We start from the raw sequence: 16,689 nt of genomic DNA on the forward strand, positions 1-16,689 counted from the left end.
TCATTGTGAGGAACACAAACAAAAGGTGCGGAGGGCGACCTCATCCCCTCTCTTCTTCTTTATATCCACTTTTATTTACTCAGTCTGTTCTGGACCTACCCAGGCAGGGATGGACGCTTTACGACCAGGCAGATTAAATGCAGAGAATCGAAACTCTCTCCTGCATTGAAAGATCTAATGCATGAATCAGTGCAAGAGAAGTAATGATTTCCCATATTCCCTGGGCAATGGTGGGGTTCAGGCAGGTGAGACAAGTTAGCTTTCTTCTCCAATCCCTATGCAGACTAAAAATACCGCTGCCGGGGTTAATGTATCTTGGTATCTGGTGGTGTCCTAATTGATGCTAATGGACCGTATGGTGATGGCTTGCCTTTCATGTTTTCCCTTTGTTCACTTCAGTTATGTTGTTTCTAACAGTCCTTCTTTCTTTTCTCCCTCAAGGTCTCGTTCCTGCATAAAACCCTACCCACCCAAGTGACTCTTTGGCTGTGTCATGGCGGCAAGGCCTGCCCTTTCGTTCTTATTGGCTGTGCTGGCGTGCACTGGGCCGGCCCAGCCCTCACCCCCACTGCTGCTCCGCCCCCGGGAGAGAGAGAGGGACTCTGGAGGGGCTTCGGGCGGAGTCAACATCGCTGTAGTCCACTCCGGCTCCTCCCACCTCCCGGAAACGAGTGCCGGGGTGGGGGGTGTGGGCGGTGCCTCTTCGACAGGGTCCGGCTCTGGTGCCGGGCCAAGCAGCAGCAACTCGGGGACAGGTTTTCTGAGTCGGGCCTGGTCAGGACAAGTGGGAGAGAGCGTGATGACGCCATGGGGACCCGCGAACGTGATCTGGCTGGCCGTGAACGAGAGCAGTCCTGGGAGCCTCTTGCTACAGTTGTGTGAGTTACTGGCTACCACTCCACTACAAGGCCTTGTGTTTGAGGAAGAGAAGCCGCCACCGCCCAACCGGGCACCATTAGCACCTATGCTGGAATTTGTCTCGGCCCAAACAGGAGTGCCTGTGATTGCCGTTGGTGGAGGGGCTGGCTTGGGGAGGGAGCCACAGGTAAGAGTTAAGATTCATTCATGTTGCATAAGATTTAATGGTTCTTCATATATTTGATATATTAGATGTGATTTCCCCAAACAAGATAAATGGTTTCTCTAACCAGAAATAATTATCTTAATTATTTATTCATCCAGATGTATATGATTTTCTTACTTATGTGGAACTCACATGGATATTTTAGGGAATATAATCCATCTTTGTGAGTATATGAGTCCATCTTTTGTCGGTACCTCAAAGTTGACACTTAAAAAACCACACAGTATAAACACAGTGGTACGACCCCAGTTGGTGAACCAGTCTTCTGAAATGGAACGATAGGTGTGTGTGAGGGAAAAATATTAATATTTTACAACTATGAACCATAGCTTCTAGCCAACTGTCAGCACTCTGTGAGGCGTGATGTAAGTGCTTTGTGAAACTCATGCAACAAGTTTGTAAAACCCTGTGCCTCTGATTCATTTCATGTGTAAGTTTCAAAGCGAAGTTTTGGCTGGAGTATTTTTTAAACCACAGCCGATTTCATTGGTCAATTCAGTCATGCAGTCATGCACGTGTCAAGAAAAGGCTTTATAGAATTGATAGCATACAAACGGTAATTCTGTCTATTAGGATATGCTACCAACACTACAGTATATTTAAGGTTAAGGTGTAGGTTAAGGTTAGGGGTTAATATTTTTTCCAGTGTTGTGTAGGCAATCAATGCTGTGATTGACATGACCAGTGAAATCTTTAAAATTGGCTGCAGGACTGGGTTCACACTAGGTTTTTTTGATAGTTGGTGTTGACGGTGTTACCCTTGTTAAGCTGTAAAACCGGTTACGTCACTTGCCCACTGTCATTTTGAATTTTAGAATAGTAAAAATAATTTAGTTAGAGAACAAACACTAAAGTTAAAATCTGAACGTGCCAAATGACAGTTGCATCATAGATAAGCTGCTGGAGCCAAATGTTTTATCTTGTGAGGAGAGTGAGTTGAGCTGACTGACAAGAAGAGTGAGGTGAGACGGACAAGTTGATGACGTAAGATTTTGTTTCAAAATGAAATACAAAAGCATTTGACAAAATTTTGGATTTTGAAAAGCCTTTTGATCTTTATCATTTATCTAAGGTGAATTAGATAATAATATTTTTTTTTATATTTGTCTCTTATTTATTTGGTTCCACTGGTTGCTGATTTTTACTTCATTTAAACTTTGTGTTATAATTATTTATTTATTTATTTTATTTTACATCAAGGTGTATGTCATGCCTCCAACTTTATTTGTTTTGCTAAACACTTTTTGACTGCCCCCATCTAGCAGCTGGTGCTAACTTGGCTAGACAGACCCCATTACCATTTTCTTTAGACCTAATTCTTTTTTTTCTTTTTTCTTTTCTGGAATGCACAAAAACACTTTCCCCCAGAGATAATAAGGTAATAGTAATTTGGTCATTTTTCAGCCATGAACACAGTTGTTCTCCCGACGTACACCGCTCTCAGCAGCCTGGAAAAGCACTGAGCTGTCCCCAGATAAGCCTCTTCTAATTTTAGTGAAACAGTGGGTAATTATTCAAAGTATTAAGCACTAGTAAACAAAAAAAAAAAAAAAAAAACCGGTTGTGTAAGAGGCCTGTGTACAACAGTAAAATGTTTTACTAATGTTATGGTAGGTAATTTTTTTTTATTACATCATCTATGCATACTGGAATTTATGTACATTTTGGCTTAGAGGGAGAAGGACAGAGGTTTGCGAAAGTGATGTTCCATCATTCGACCAGGTCTCGAGAAATTTGTACCTTTTGCCCTCCAAAGTTGTATCCACTCTCCAAAAACATTTCAGAATGGCAGATGCAGAGAGGATTTCTGATTGGTTGAAAAGGTGTTGGCCACTCCCAGATTGTTAATAGAGCCTTGGGGTGTCAGGTAGGAGATTTCAGGATACATTTTAGTGATTGTCAGGATTTGATTTGCTGAATTCCAAAGAAAACGGCTTAAAGCCTAAATGTAAACTAGTATGTACAGTATTAAGTTGACATTGCATTTTTCAAAGTAAGGTGCCATCAGTAACTGAAAATCACGTGAAGATGGTTTTGTACCCACTGTGTTTACAGTGTGGAGGTATTATTCTTACACAAACACATCCAGCACATCTATTATGTGCTGAAATGACTCAGTCAGGTGCCTTTTGAAAGTCTCTTTAGTCACTTAAGCATTATGCTGTCAACACGTGCCCTGGATTTACAATATTTAAAATCTCTGTCTGTTTTGCACTTTTATTTTCTTCTCCTTTTGAACAAGGCTTGTTTGGAAAAATCCCTACTTAAACTATTCATTCCGAGCAAACCGGGATCTGCCACTCACGTGTGACGGTGGACAAAAAAATTCAGTGTGTCTTACTACTTAATAAGATTTCCACATAATTAAGATGACCAATTAAACTCGAATAAGTTTCAGGCTACCTATGTTGTTTAATTCACACTCGGGAGACAGCCTCTCCGCCACCGCATTTCTCTCCTGTGGAAAAATATTACATTACATTTTCATTTGCTTTAATTAACTACACTTAGAAAAGCTCATGTGTTGCGAATTGGAGAGAGCGTGGGTTTGGAGCCATGGAGTTAACTCTCTCGCAGGGCATGTCTCCAGAGACTTATTTTACCTCTTCACAAACCACCAACCAGAGCATGGCACAAAGGAGTCTCTTAACTGGTTTAATTAGGCCAGTAATTAATTAGATCATGTGGTTAAATATTTCAATGTGAGAAGAAAGTAGATGATTCAGACACTATTTTGGCACTCATCACAGCTGCAAAATGTAATGCTGAAAATCCAGTTTCAAGTGTTAAATGTAGATTGATTTCAGCCAAATCAAAGCTGTGGCATCAGAAGTCTGTTAGTACTGGGATTCTTTTAAAAACAAAAATACCTCAGCCACTCGCTCTCCTTCCAAAAAGAATGAAAAATAAATGTAAAATTGCACATTAATTCTGTTTTAAGCAGATTTTCGGTGTAATTTTTAGACCTATAGCCTTCCAGGGTCTTTTATTTTCTAAAAGCTTTTAAATGAAGTAAAATATCTTGGTCCATCTGGACCTCAATATGCCACAGTACAGACAATTACTGCTGTCTCGGGGGCACAAACTAGCACATGAACAACTTCCGGTTCAAGCACAGTGTGCGCATATGAAACCAGCAGGATCCGGATGCTACACAATTGCAATGCAGAGCTATGCAAAGCTATAAAATATGTGACAGTCATGCAACACTGCAGTACATCCTAAAGACTTTCAGATCTCCCTAGCAACAGCATTAAATCTATCATTGTGGAATCCAGTCATTTCGAAGGCTCTGACATCATATTACAAGTGGGCAAAGCTTTTGAAGTGTTCCTCAAAGAAGTCAACCCATTTAAATTGTTAGACACTTCGGTTATCTATATGTGATATGTGGGATAAATTGACACAAAGGATCTAAATTTCCACTCCTAAAACAATAGTTCATATGAAAGAAATGTTTCCTCTCGCATTTAAAGGGGTGGTAAAACACGGTTTTTCGAAGGCTTGATTGTGTTCGTGGGGTGCACTGTAACATATGTTCATGCTTCGTTTTTTAAAAAAATGCATTATTTTTCATATATTTTACCTTTACTCTACACTGCTCCGTCCCTCCATGTAAAACGGTCTGATGGTTTCCGGGTTCCATGAAGCCAGTCCCACAAAAATGGCAATGGGCTCAGATTGGTTAGCTGCCCCAGTGTGTTGTGATTCGCTAACCGCCTAGCGAATCACAACACACTGTGTTTTTCGGTAACGTCACGCCCCTTACCTTTACCAGTAGTCAGTGCTTTGGGGGTATTAGAAACAATGGCGTCAATAAAACCATACCAATTTGAGCCCGAATCGGACCCAGAAAATTTTGATGAAGATGATGGAGCATTTCCTGTTCAAGAACGGCTGTTAAATGACGTTTCAGAATGGTATGCTTTTTTTAGATACGCTGTTATTTAATTGTACTAATTATAATAGTTGATGTTGAATTTATAACAATAATAAGTGTTTGTCTATTAACAAAAGTGTTCAAGAACCTTTTTTATTTAAAATATATATATATTTTATTAGGTGTACATGTAATAACTGTGCAAAAATGCCAACTGAAGAGGAAAACATCTGCTGCAAAGAAATACAGAAGGTAGTGTAATAAGCTAGTACCAAAATTATGCATAACGTGTTAATAGTTCTGTATAATCCTTTTTTCATATTTAAAAGATGAACATAGGTTAATTGTAGAGTATGTTCTCATTGTCTTACATTACTGTTTAGGTTGTAAAACGAATGATGGAGGTTCCAGACCCTCCTAAATGTATGGTTGAGCATCCAGGTTTTGAACCAAACTGCTTAAATCCGTATACTTTGCAAAATATCAATAATATTTACAGAGCCGACTATGGACCAGTGAGACGCAGAAATGAAGAGGAGTAAGTATTTATTACATTTTATGAAATTATGTTGTGTAAAATAATATAAATAAAAGACAATAGATACAATATATATTTACACAAGACATGTTATTCAAAGAAAAAAATTAAATCAAAATATCAATTTTTATCAAACATATTTTCACATCACATATACATGTTTCCAATATACCACTGGTTTTAATATTGACGTTTTCTGTTCCTGCCATAGGCGCTTCCGTTATCTGGCCTATCGCAGCTTTGTCAGCTGGTGCTGGGGCTACCTAGGACGTAGTGTGAGGGTTGTCATCCCCTCATGTGTTGTTAACCGGATCCGCCTACAGTTTCCTGATCCAGCGGGACAGTATGTTGGGTTCCGGCCACCCCTCGACTGAATCGTGACACACGCTGGGCAATCACCTCTTCTATGAAGGTTTTTCATACTGTGATGACAGAGGAGGTGGAATGGGGATTGCATGCAGCTCTTCCGCATATGGCTTGGGGTCCACAAAGACTTTATGTAACAGAAGGCTCATAAGGTCATCGATATGGTCTGTAAAAAACAGAAGTCAGAGTCCCTCTATGGGTTTATATAATTACTGATAAATAATCTACCTTTGTTTTATAATTAACATTTGTGTAATATTCATAAATATTTTTTGTAAGCTTATATTTATCTTATTATAGCTTTTTTTATATTATTGTTAATAAAACATTTTACAACTTACTGTATGTTGGTTCTATTTTCACTGGCTTTGCTGTTGTTGTTGCCTGCTCACGGTTAGCATTTTCATTATAGTGCATCGCTGCAAGATACAGCCTGTAATCAGTGCACAGTCCATAAAATATGAAAAGATTAGTAGACTGTGTTGTGACAAATAAACAAACAATTCAGAATAAGAGACAAATGTTCAATCAATGATTATAATGGTTTCTTTCTTGCAAGAAAGGCTCACAGTCGCACAGTCAGTCAAGAGAATGTGAGAGTGCTCGCCAAGATGGGAGGCTCTCGATCTCTTTATATCTCTGCTAGATTATTAATATTAATAAAATAATGAATAAAAAAACATTTCCATAACAATTGTTAGAAACAATGTTTACAAATATTACTGAACATGTCAAAGATTATTACCTGCACAACATTCCTATGAAAGGGAAAATCACGTTCTTTGGGGCAAAACGCAAAATCAGACTGTGGAAAGCCTCCAGTGATGACGTCTGAAAGTTGTGGCTGAGCTTTTCTATATCCTTGAGAACTCTCTTGTTGTATAATAGCTTTTCCACTTTATGGAGCGCTATTGATCCTGTAGCCAAACAGATAAAATATGAAGAAAATCTTCATAATTTTACTATTTTACTGTCATTCTATTGTCTTTTGTCTCTCTATACAGTCATACCTGGTTGGAACCATTTTTTTGGATCCCTGGAAACTTTGTCTGGGTGTTCACACTTGGGGAAGAGGTGGTTCTCATGAACATGTACATTTTGTATGTGGTTCTGCAGTGAATTCCACTTCGCCACCTTTTCTGGCCCAGACTCAGAGGAAATCGCACTCCAGTAAACATGGTTTTTGATGCTGTGCAACCATTTTTTCAGCACCTCACAGTCCTTCATCTTTGAAAGTTTGTCAAGTTTCTTAGATAAACCTGTACAAAGTAAAAGCTTGGTTGTACAATCATTATTTCAAGAAAATCAAATTACCCCAAAAATAAAAATGTACATGTTAGGTTTAACAATTAACTGAATAAGTATCAATTAATAATACAAAGATAAATAATTACCTTTCTCAAAGTGCCACACGTCATAGAACTGAGTGATATTGCGGTCCCTCAGGTACTTCTGAATCTGCGGATGGCGATCGGTGACGATGTAGTCAACAGCTAAACCATTAGACTCCAGCTTATCAAGACAACGCTTCAATCCCACCTTTTCCATATGATAACTGCCACCAACCTCATTGCTCTGTTGTTGGGTACACAACATTTCAAATGTACAAAAAGAGTAGAGTATAAACAATAACAGATAAAAGAAAATGTAACACTTTTTTAAATGCTTAATTACTAACCTGAACTAGTTGAAGATCCAGAATTTTGTTGGTTTCCATGTGCAAAATGGTGTAGCTGCCAAATTTTGCTGAGTGTCCTATTGTAAACATCATAATCAGATATAGAACATTACTGAGAACATCAGTATCATAATATTTTAGGAGAACTCAAAGACTATAAAATAAACGCTGTGATTTTTTCAAATATACTCTAAACGTACCTGGCGTGTCAGCACGCATATCTCCAGCCACAGCAACATTTCCTCCCTCTTGCAGCTGTCTTATAAGATTTAGTTGATCTTGGTTCCACTGGTGTATTATGGTAGGCTCAATGAAATTCCTGGCATGAATCCTAAAAGTTACGAAATGCATCATCTGGAGCTTCATGGCTTTGAAAATCTATTAACATAGAAATCATACAGTACATACATACTGAAACAACACAGTATTTTTTGTGAATTTTATTGTAAATTGTAATACCTTCTCTAGTTGTTTAAAAGATCCACCGGTAAAATACGTTGCAGCAGACAATAGCAGGTTTCCAAGTGGGGTACTCCCAACAATGGGCTGGCTCTGCCACTGTCTGTAGTAGTTACACTTTTCACAAAGCTGGGTGAATGCAACAAAAGTCCTCCTTCGTCTGCTCTGGACAACACACTTTGTCTTACAAATTGGACAGGACACAAACAGCTCTCGAAGACAGCTTTCAAAAACAATGTATTTGTTATCGCTGTGGTCGGGCTGTGGATCTATCCTAAGGCGATATAAAAAGAATAAATATTAGGAAGTTGCTTTCATGTTTTATATATATTTTTAAACACAAATGTATTAGTAAAAAAGTGCGTAAATATGTATTTATATCTTACGCCAATTCTGATTCTTCAGTGACAACAGAATCTGGGTTATATGTGGAATCAGTGGGTTCGACATTTAATTCTGATTCTTCTTCCTCATCGAACACCAGACGAGGTCTCTTACTGGGCCTGAAGACTGAGCCCCTTACTGGTGTTGAAGACAGCTGCACATCAGGAAACATGTCAGTTGTTTGGGTGCCCACATCATGACCATAATATATTGCCTGAATGCCTACAAAAAAAAAGTAAAAAATACAATTACTCATAACCATCGGTCATGCTATTACAATTTTTTTTACAGTGAGAAACATAAGCCACTTTCTCATACACATAGGTTTCAGTAGCCGGTATAACAATTATAATAAAAAAGACAATATGTACTAGAACTGCATATGATAAAGTAACACAAACATATTTAATGTGTGTATTTCATATCTTTGCTCCTTAAGTGGAAACTGCTCAATGTACCCATTGAAAGTTGTGTGCCCACTGATCGCATCTTTGGCTTTATCTCTGTGGCTACAGTTTCGGTCTCTATAGGGTCTGACTGACATCCAACTTCATGAAGTGTAGATGTAGTGGGGAGCTCTTGGGAACTCGCACCCTGCTGAGATGTTGTCTGTAAGAAATAATGACAATATGTAATCAATGTTCAAATTACAGCTTAAAACATACATTTGACATGTAAAATAGTAGGAAAAAATTACTGGATAGTAATCATTGGACCACAAAAAATAAGCTTCATAAGCAAGATTTTCATATAATTGCTCTGACAAATTATATTAGTCCTCAAAGGGATTTTTTTGATTAAACAGTGAAGATCTATAGTAATCGGTACTGAATGGAATCGTTACTTTTGTATTTTTAGAACGCTTATAACCAAATATCTGTCGCTATAACTATTAACCAAAAACGAACACTAAACATTGGCTTTACTATAGTAGCCAAATCAAACACAGAACCATGTTTAGCATGCCTGCAGATTAACAAACATGTAGATAAACAATACATAAACGCTCCAATCAAATAATAATATACACTAATTCCAAGTTCGTTGTTGAGATTAAGGAAAAAAGTTTGTAACGTTAGGGTGTTTGTCGCATAACGTTAAGTATGAATAAGCATTTAACAAACTGCTATGCATAGCCAAACAGCGTTGTTATTTGTTCACTTCCTTGATACAACGTACAATTAGCAATACAGCCGATACAAACCAATACAGTAAAACACATCGACGAAAAATAAGTCATACTTACAGCTTGTGGCCCGTAAACAGCTTCTGTTTTTAAAGTTGGAACTGCTCCATCTTTCAGGACAAGCCGTTGGGCGAATCCTGCATTGAACTCGCGAAGATTGTGGAAGCTTTCCTCCGTAAAATGTGCAGCACAGAGAGCGAGATTTGGGTAATAATTTTGAGGGACCGAGTTAAAAATAAATTTTAACCATTGATCCCTAACTTCCCCGTCCCTAGGAAGGCTGAACAAAGTGGACCTGCAATCCGGATGAAAATAACAGCGTTTCGTCGGCATCGCGGCAAAGATACTCCAGCATACAACAACTCCTCTCAATCTCCACAGCAATATAAAATGGCCTCGCCCCCCACCTAATTTAGTATTCTCGGAGGAGGGGTTTATGTAAATATTGGGCTTAGTGACGTCAGCAACCCTGGAGGAATGTCGTGTAGTCCCTACCGGCCGTTTGCTGTAGTCCTTAGAAATGGATTTCTTTAAAAGCAAATATCTCCCTTTGCTTAAAACTTTGAACGTTGTAACTTTGCAGATGTTGTTTATGCTCACACAGGAAAATTACACACTAGCTAAAGTTAGAAAAGTGAAATCGTGTTTTATCACCCCTTTAAATAGGTCATTTTTGAGGGGAAAAGAAGAATTGATTTTATATTCTCACCTGTATAGATTTGATCTATAAGTTTCCAAAAATATGGATACTGAGTGTTTTCAGAGCAGACTGTTCCAATTCTCCAAGTAGACAGAATGTAATTGCTAACAGAAGGTACTTCATCAGCACATAGATTTACATAGATTTATTTAGATTTACATCTTGGGTCATTTAGAGCTGAAATTAATCTAGTAGTGTTTAATATACCGTGTATTGTTTTGCAATTTAATCTAAACCATCCCACCTCCAATGCATTTAATGCAGGCTGCAAATCCAGTTTCAAGTGCTCAATGTAGATTGATCTCAGCCGAATCAAAGCTGCAGCATCAGAAGAGACTGGAGTCTATTAGTACTGGGATTCTTTTGAAAACGCAAAGACCTCAGGCACTCGATCTCCCCCCAAAAAAAGAACCAAAAAAAAAAAGAAATAGAGCATTGCATATTGCTTCAGTTTTAAATAAATGCAAACGTTGAAAAATAGGAATTATTTTTATTATTAGTAAATTAAAAAAACATCATCACCATCAATTATAAATACCATTAAATTTTTTTCTTTGAATATGTACATCAGAAAGGTCTGAAATGACCCCCCCCCCACCCCTCTTGCTTTCATTAAAATGTAAGAAAAGACATATACCCACTCCAATTTCGATGTATAAAATTTATTGAAGGCAATGTAGAAGTGTGAAAAATGTAACCTGGCCCATTTAAAGTGCTGCACTGCTGCAAGTTACAGTACTACTGTAAGCTCTTTGAGCTTTTACAAGCTAGTCTTCATTTAAATTTAGAGCGGAGGTGAGCCTTTATGCCTGGTTAATGCTCTGCAGTCGTGACATTTTTCTCCTCACCAGGTTTGCAGCTCCTCTGTCTGGTTATTATTTGAAAGACTCAATGTAATAGCCTGGCTTTGTCCTTTGCTCACACTGTATGAACACTTGTTTTGCATATTTGAGGTGTGGTGTTGTGATGAATATGTAATATAACGTGTTGAGTGACAAAAATCAAGCCAATTTGAGTAGTTTTTAAACACAATGTTGAGTAAATAATAGACCGAAGACATGCTGTGTTAATCTTATCTGACAAGTTGGGGTGCTTGTTTACCCAGCAGGCTGGGTTACACATTTAACACAGATGATAGCTCATTGATTTGACTTCATGAAATTTGTATTATTTCAATCTTTATATAACTCTAGAAATAAATAGATTAATACTGAACTTGAGTAGGCTGTTTTTGCAGTCACTAAATAATTAAATCATATATAGATGACTCAGAAATTTGTAAATTTGTAGTATGGCTCTTGAAAATGAAATTAATTAAAATCCAGAAATAATAATGTCTGTGAAAAGATAACAATGGAGTCAATATGTTATAGTAATAATTTAATAAATCTTTTTCTTTAAATCTTTAAATTTCTTTCTTGATGTAATGTTCAATGCACTTCATGTTGTTAATAATAATGAATAAAATGGTTTTCTTTCTCTTTGTATTTTTATATCAATATTGTTCAAGATTATTCTATTAAAATCAGTGAGATTAACGTGTTGGGTCACAAGTAATCTAAAAGTAATCTGATTATAGTACCTAAAATGTGTAATGTAATGGATTACGTTACTGACTAAAATTTTTGTCATGCAAAATCTGTTACTGATTCCAAATTGTAAGTCATCTACCCAGAACTGGTTATAGACCAGCAAATATATGCTTAAGCCAAGTTCAGCATATGAAAATATAAGCTAATATTCACTTTCACAAATAGATGTAACACCAATTTATGTTGCATTATCTCCTGTTAGACATAGGAGGTCACCTTCATTATGATCAACAAAGCTGTCAGCAGTATATGCTAACTGTGTGCAGTGACAGCTGTTTAATAAAACAGAGGCCATCTTCTATGGTCACATCATTTCGCTCGCTCTGACACTGTGAAGGTTTGTGTAAACCCATCAACCCTAGCAAATGAAGCTATACAAAAAAATGATGTATTCTTGTGCAGTTAATCCAGGCATATTTAACCCAGAGGTTTTAAATGCACACAGACACAAGGCCCTCATTCTTGCAGAGCACTTCACACTTCTCTATGTAAACTTATCTAAAGCATAAATACACTTGAAATGTTTTCTATAAGCTAATCTTTTTTTTTTTTTTTTCAGATAAAGCTGTTAACATGCAGATTTACATAATTTTGTCTGTATGTAATATACATCACTACAATTACAATAGTTAATCTAATTTGAGGTGTTAGCAGCTGCAGTATACACAAAACATCTGTCCAGAAATGATCCTTCAAAGATCTACAGAGGTCAGACATAGCTCGTCAGAATTTTCAAGAAATATAGTCAATTATAAAGGCAACACACTTCTCCTTTAATGGCCAGTGTCACCAGCAGGCAGAAAACGTGTGTCATGCCACATTCTTGATATATTTGATTATGATTATGATGCATTAGTAAGTGCCAGACTAAGCGTTGCTATTTTTCACTATCAGAAATACGGCTTTATGTCAGAGTAATAAATCTCTTCGATTGTGCAGTGGAATGGTCACCTTCCAGGGTATAGAAAAAAAAGATGCTGAGATGAGCTGAAGCAAAGCCGAGCTGACTGTTTCGAATCCTAAAGCAGCCAAGGACACTAATGTCACCTGAAACACAGGCTTATGAATAGCAATGAATCCTTTACGTCATTTTGTGTGGGTATCAAGAATGACTGTACTGATCTGAATGACTAAGAAGCAGAGGCTAAATTATAGGAAAGAGAAAAAGACCTGATGTTGTAGATTGGGGTTGTAGATGATTGATGTTCATTGAAAATTTAGGCTGGAAAGGGAAGTGAAATCTGTGATGCCTCAGTCCTTTTAGAAGTTTCACTATTTATGCTAAATATAATGTTGGAAAGTTTTACCATATTTACCCATATTTTCTTGTTCTTTCAGGAGAGCGGCTCTGTCTACTTGCAGTTCTTGTGCTCCACTGGCCTGCAGCTGGATGTCATTTTTGAAGTTCTGGAGGAGTTTGATTGGACGGTGTTTTCTGTGGTTACCACACGCCACCACGGCTATGAGGACTTCCTGGCCATGGTAGAAGGCATGATAGATGGCTCCTTCATCGGCTGGGAGAGAAAGAGCGTGGTGATGCTCAACCTGACTGATGACCCGGGTGGGGTTCGTACACGCAGGCTGCTCAAAGAGAATGAAGCACAGGTCAGGAGTGAGAATATGAATGCAACTGATTCCAAAGGTCTGAAACCACTAGAAACAATGCTTTTATCTTGTGTGCTTTTGCAATTTGAAAAATTTCACTGACAAGTTTATTATCAGAACAAATATTTTAATGAACATTTTAGTTTAAAAATAAACATATCAGAATAGATTTGGTTTGTCTCTCTTTTGCTTTAATGACAGCAGCACTCAAGCAGCTGCTTGACCTCAACAAGTTTGTTTGAAACCTGATGATCATGTTCTCCAGCATGTTCTGAGAATGATCAAAGAGCATCTTGAGCATCAATAGAAAAAAGAACAACAGACTGTCTGTACAAAGCAATCACATGACCAGTGTTTCAAATGTACTTACTTTTGATTAATTTGAAATGGTGCCATATTATACATTTTTATTTTATTTTACTTTTTAAATCCTAAAATGGTAAAATTCCAAATTCATTCATTCATACACATATATATTCATTTTAAATCATTAAATGTTTATTTCTAGGGTCAACGCCTAGAAATCTTTGTTATGATCTGATTTTTAGATCCCAATTTTTTTTTAAGTCATTTTTACGTATTTTATTTAAATCACAAAATGTTAATTTCCAGGTTTAAATCCCAGGCTTTTAATGAGATCCTATTCTTATCTTATTGTAATTGTCATAACATTAGTATTATCATATCGAGATCATTTAGAGAGAGAGGCTGTTTTTAATTTATTATTGGGACAGCATACATTTAAAAGCCAAAAACTTGGTCATTCCAAAGTTTTCACAAATTTCATTCTTGTTTAATCTGTTCATTTTTTTTCAAATCTCCATATAAATCAGTCCATTTTGTGAACTGCACTGGAAGCTCTTTCTCTCAGTTGCGATTGTCCAGTTCATTCTCTTCAATGGTTTAATTTCCTTTCATTGAATTATCATTCCTACTCCACCAGCTCTTATTTCATTTTTCCCCCTTTTTAATTCAAAGTGGCTTCTCTGCCAGCACAATTAAACAACTGTACTACCAAATCATTCTTGGTTAATTATAGAAATATGAATATGACAACAAAAAGAAAAAAAAAGACAGCTCTAATGCCCCAGAGCAATTATTCACCAGCACTCCAAAATCAGCAACATAAGGTAAAGCTCCTCATGCGTTCAATAAGTCACTTCCTCCATATTTCCAGCTTAATTTCTCGATTAACCTTCTCCCTCATCACTCAGGTATTGGTTCCACTCTTTCCTTTTCTTCTCTCTCTCTCACTCTCTTGCATTCTTTGGCCTTTACGTGAAGACTCCCAAAGAGAAGGAGGTCGCGTGGCCTACGAAAGGGGGGATGGCATCTGTAATGATACTGAGAAGCATGACATTAAATGACAGTTTCCATCTGAACCAAAGGTGGCCAACTCAATTCCCCACAAGACTGGCTATGCCATTAAACATGCTCGATGTTCAACAACTTGACTGATTAATTCTCCACAGTTTCCAAGCACCCAGACTTTCAAACCCTAATCAGTAAATGATACAGGAGCACATTCAAAGTGCCTGTCACAGTTCCCGCATGGAAAAGAACATGGAAAAAAATTTGGGTCAGCTTGATGCAATGTGAATTCTCACAGTTATTAAATGTCAGTTCGGTTTTTGTAATGGCTAGGGTGGAACATTTCCAGTCAATTTAGGAAACATTCCAGAAATTTTGGAAACTTTACAGGATTTTTATATTTTTTTATATTCCTGGTATTTTTGGAAAGTTTCCCCTACAACCCTAGTAAGGGCCCAACAGACATACTTTAAAGTGAGTGCTGTAAATTTTACAGTAACTTACTGGCAGCTGGATGACAGTAGTATTACTGTATTTTAATTTACAGTACAGTAATGTCTTTACCGTATTTTACTTTACAGTATTATTGCCATATTCTCATTTACAGTATCAGTACTGTAGAGGTTCTTTTGATTTAGTTTAAACATTTTATACCTGTAAAAAACAATCCAATTGCAGGACACTACTGTAATCCATGATTTTTTATTACCCCATCCCCATAAAAATCAATAAAAAATTAGCATTAGTTCTGATCATACTCTTTTTTTTTTCTTTTTTTTTGTTGAACATATTCAGTAGTGAACAGTAGTGTTTCTTAACTCAGTTTTCCTCAGTAACATTATTTCATGTTAGCTTGATGTTCTGAATCTGTCACTGAATTTACGGACCATCTCTGAAGTTACATTTATTAAGTTACACAAGTTACACAATTAGAAAATAACAGGTAGTTGGGTTTGATCAGGGTTGGAGCTTCTACTGTCATTGAATAACCCTGGTGTACACGTTTCTAACTTAAATTACATTTGAAAATAATTACCTTACTTGCAACAAAGAGGCAGTGTAGAAAAGGTATTATGCTTCTCTGTGTTCAACTGGTTGACGTCGGGTAACTGACATTAACTTACCAGTAATCATCGAAACTATGGAATCCACATGAAGAGGCTCCAAAATACTCCTCCGATGTTGCAGACAACATCCAGACTATAAATTTGAAAAAGTACTAGAAAATACTGTTTACAACAGAAACACTAAAACAGTGTTGCCCCTTTACCCCTCAGTATTGCACGGTAGTTCGCAGTAAAGGTTAATTAAACGACTAGCCAGATGAGCTAACTTGCATTAAAGCGCAGCAAAATGTACAAAGTGTTTCTCTGTTTAACTAAAGTTTATTTAGGCTAATTTACGTGACATTATTTAACTAACCAGTCGATATTACCACCATTATGGCGGCATTCCGGTCGACAGTCAGAAAATTCCCGACATGAAAAACGAGACGATGAATAATGTCAGTTTGCCGTAAACAGATGAAAACATCTTAAAATATCTCAGTTTTACATAAAACAGAAATAATATACTTACTTTTTTGTTGAGTTAACGGTATATCATTTCTCCTATGTCCTTTTTTCCTGCTACTTCCACCATCAATAAAGAAAAAAGAAAAAAAGAAATTTCCTTTGCTATTGGACAGTTTTTCGTGGGTAAGTTCACTACTGTAAATGTACAGTAGTTTACAGTAAATTGTTTTACAGTACTAAATTTACAGTAAAATACTGTTCAAATTACAAAAATACAGTGTACATGAAAGTGTAGATGTTATCGACAAGCTCCATTATCAAAACAGCTATAATCCATTCCTCCTTCACATGTTTAACCCTCAGAGTTATAGTTACAGTTATAAAGCAATGAA

At 37.0% G+C, this 16,689-nt stretch overlaps 3 protein-coding genes across 4 annotated transcripts in view; 2 read left to right on the forward strand and 1 right to left on the reverse strand.

Annotated features, from left to right (window-relative positions):
• LOC113074027 (glutamate receptor ionotropic, NMDA 2D-like) overlaps window positions 1–16,689 on the forward strand; it is a 59,089-nt gene that overhangs the window by 19,808 nt on the left and 22,592 nt on the right. Inside the window, exons 3-4 of the mRNA XM_026246738.1 lie at window positions 442–1,045; window positions 13,206–13,472. Coding sequence (XP_026102523.1) covers window positions 494–1,045; window positions 13,206–13,472 — 819 coding nt within the window. The 5' untranslated portion in view covers window positions 442–493. The remainder of the gene's footprint in view (window positions 1–441; window positions 1,046–13,205; window positions 13,473–16,689) is intronic.
• LOC113074029 (P2X purinoceptor 7-like) lies at window positions 4,561–5,909 on the forward strand. Its single transcript, XM_026246740.1, has 4 exons — window positions 4,561–5,004; window positions 5,147–5,216; window positions 5,348–5,502; window positions 5,714–5,909. Exons 1-4 carry the CDS (start codon window positions 4,892–4,894, stop codon window positions 5,874–5,876), a joined length of 501 nt encoding a protein of 166 aa, XP_026102525.1. The 5' UTR covers window positions 4,561–4,891; the 3' UTR covers window positions 5,877–5,909.
• On the reverse strand, window positions 5,526–10,188 carry LOC113074028 (uncharacterized). 2 transcript variants are annotated; one of them, XR_003280583.1, is made up of 11 exons: window positions 9,636–9,972; window positions 8,848–8,998; window positions 8,392–8,611; window positions 8,006–8,279; window positions 7,747–7,924; window positions 7,547–7,623; window positions 7,263–7,443; window positions 6,879–7,127; window positions 6,614–6,785; window positions 6,210–6,287; window positions 5,526–6,034 (listed from the first exon to the last, which is right to left on the reverse strand). XR_003280583.1 is itself a non-coding variant. In XM_026246739.1 (11 exons), the coding sequence occupies exons 1-11, from the start codon at window positions 9,906–9,908 to the stop codon at window positions 5,907–5,909; spliced, it is 1,995 nt and encodes a 664-aa protein (XP_026102524.1). In that variant the 5' UTR covers window positions 9,909–10,188; the 3' UTR covers window positions 5,527–5,906. The 2 variants fall into 2 exon arrangements, 1 of the variants encoding a protein (XP_026102524.1); XM_026246739.1 differs by having other exon boundaries at window positions 5,527–6,034; window positions 6,210–6,301; window positions 9,636–10,188.

This window comes from Carassius auratus, unplaced genomic scaffold (assembly GCF_003368295.1).
Source record: "Carassius auratus strain Wakin unplaced genomic scaffold, ASM336829v1 scaf_tig00013472, whole genome shotgun sequence".
In the NCBI taxonomy this organism is placed as follows: Eukaryota; Metazoa; Chordata; class Actinopteri; order Cypriniformes; family Cyprinidae; genus Carassius; species Carassius auratus.

Bases quoted from the DNA above. Each gene is read 5' to 3' on its own strand.
- LOC113074028 (XM_026246739.1), bottom strand. From the start codon at position 9,908: ATGCCGACGAAACGCTGTTATTTTCATCCGGATTGCAGGTCCACTTTG. The intron at 7,444-7,546 runs GTTAGTAATTAA...ACCCAACAACAG, and splicing joins TGGATCTTCAACTAGTTCAG to AGCAATGAGGTTGGTGGCAG. The intron at 6,035-6,209 runs GTAAGTTGTAAA...TGTTTTTTACAG, and splicing joins GAAAATAGAACCAACATACA to ACCATATCGATGACCTTATG.
- LOC113074029 (XM_026246740.1), top strand. From the start codon at position 4,892: ATGGCGTCAATAAAACCATACCAATTTGAGCCCGAATCGGACCCAGAA. The intron at 5,005-5,146 runs GTATGCTTTTTT...ATATTTTATTAG, and splicing joins TTAAATGACGTTTCAGAATG to GTGTACATGTAATAACTGTG. The intron at 5,217-5,347 runs GTAGTGTAATAA...ATTACTGTTTAG, and splicing joins GCTGCAAAGAAATACAGAAG to GTTGTAAAACGAATGATGGA.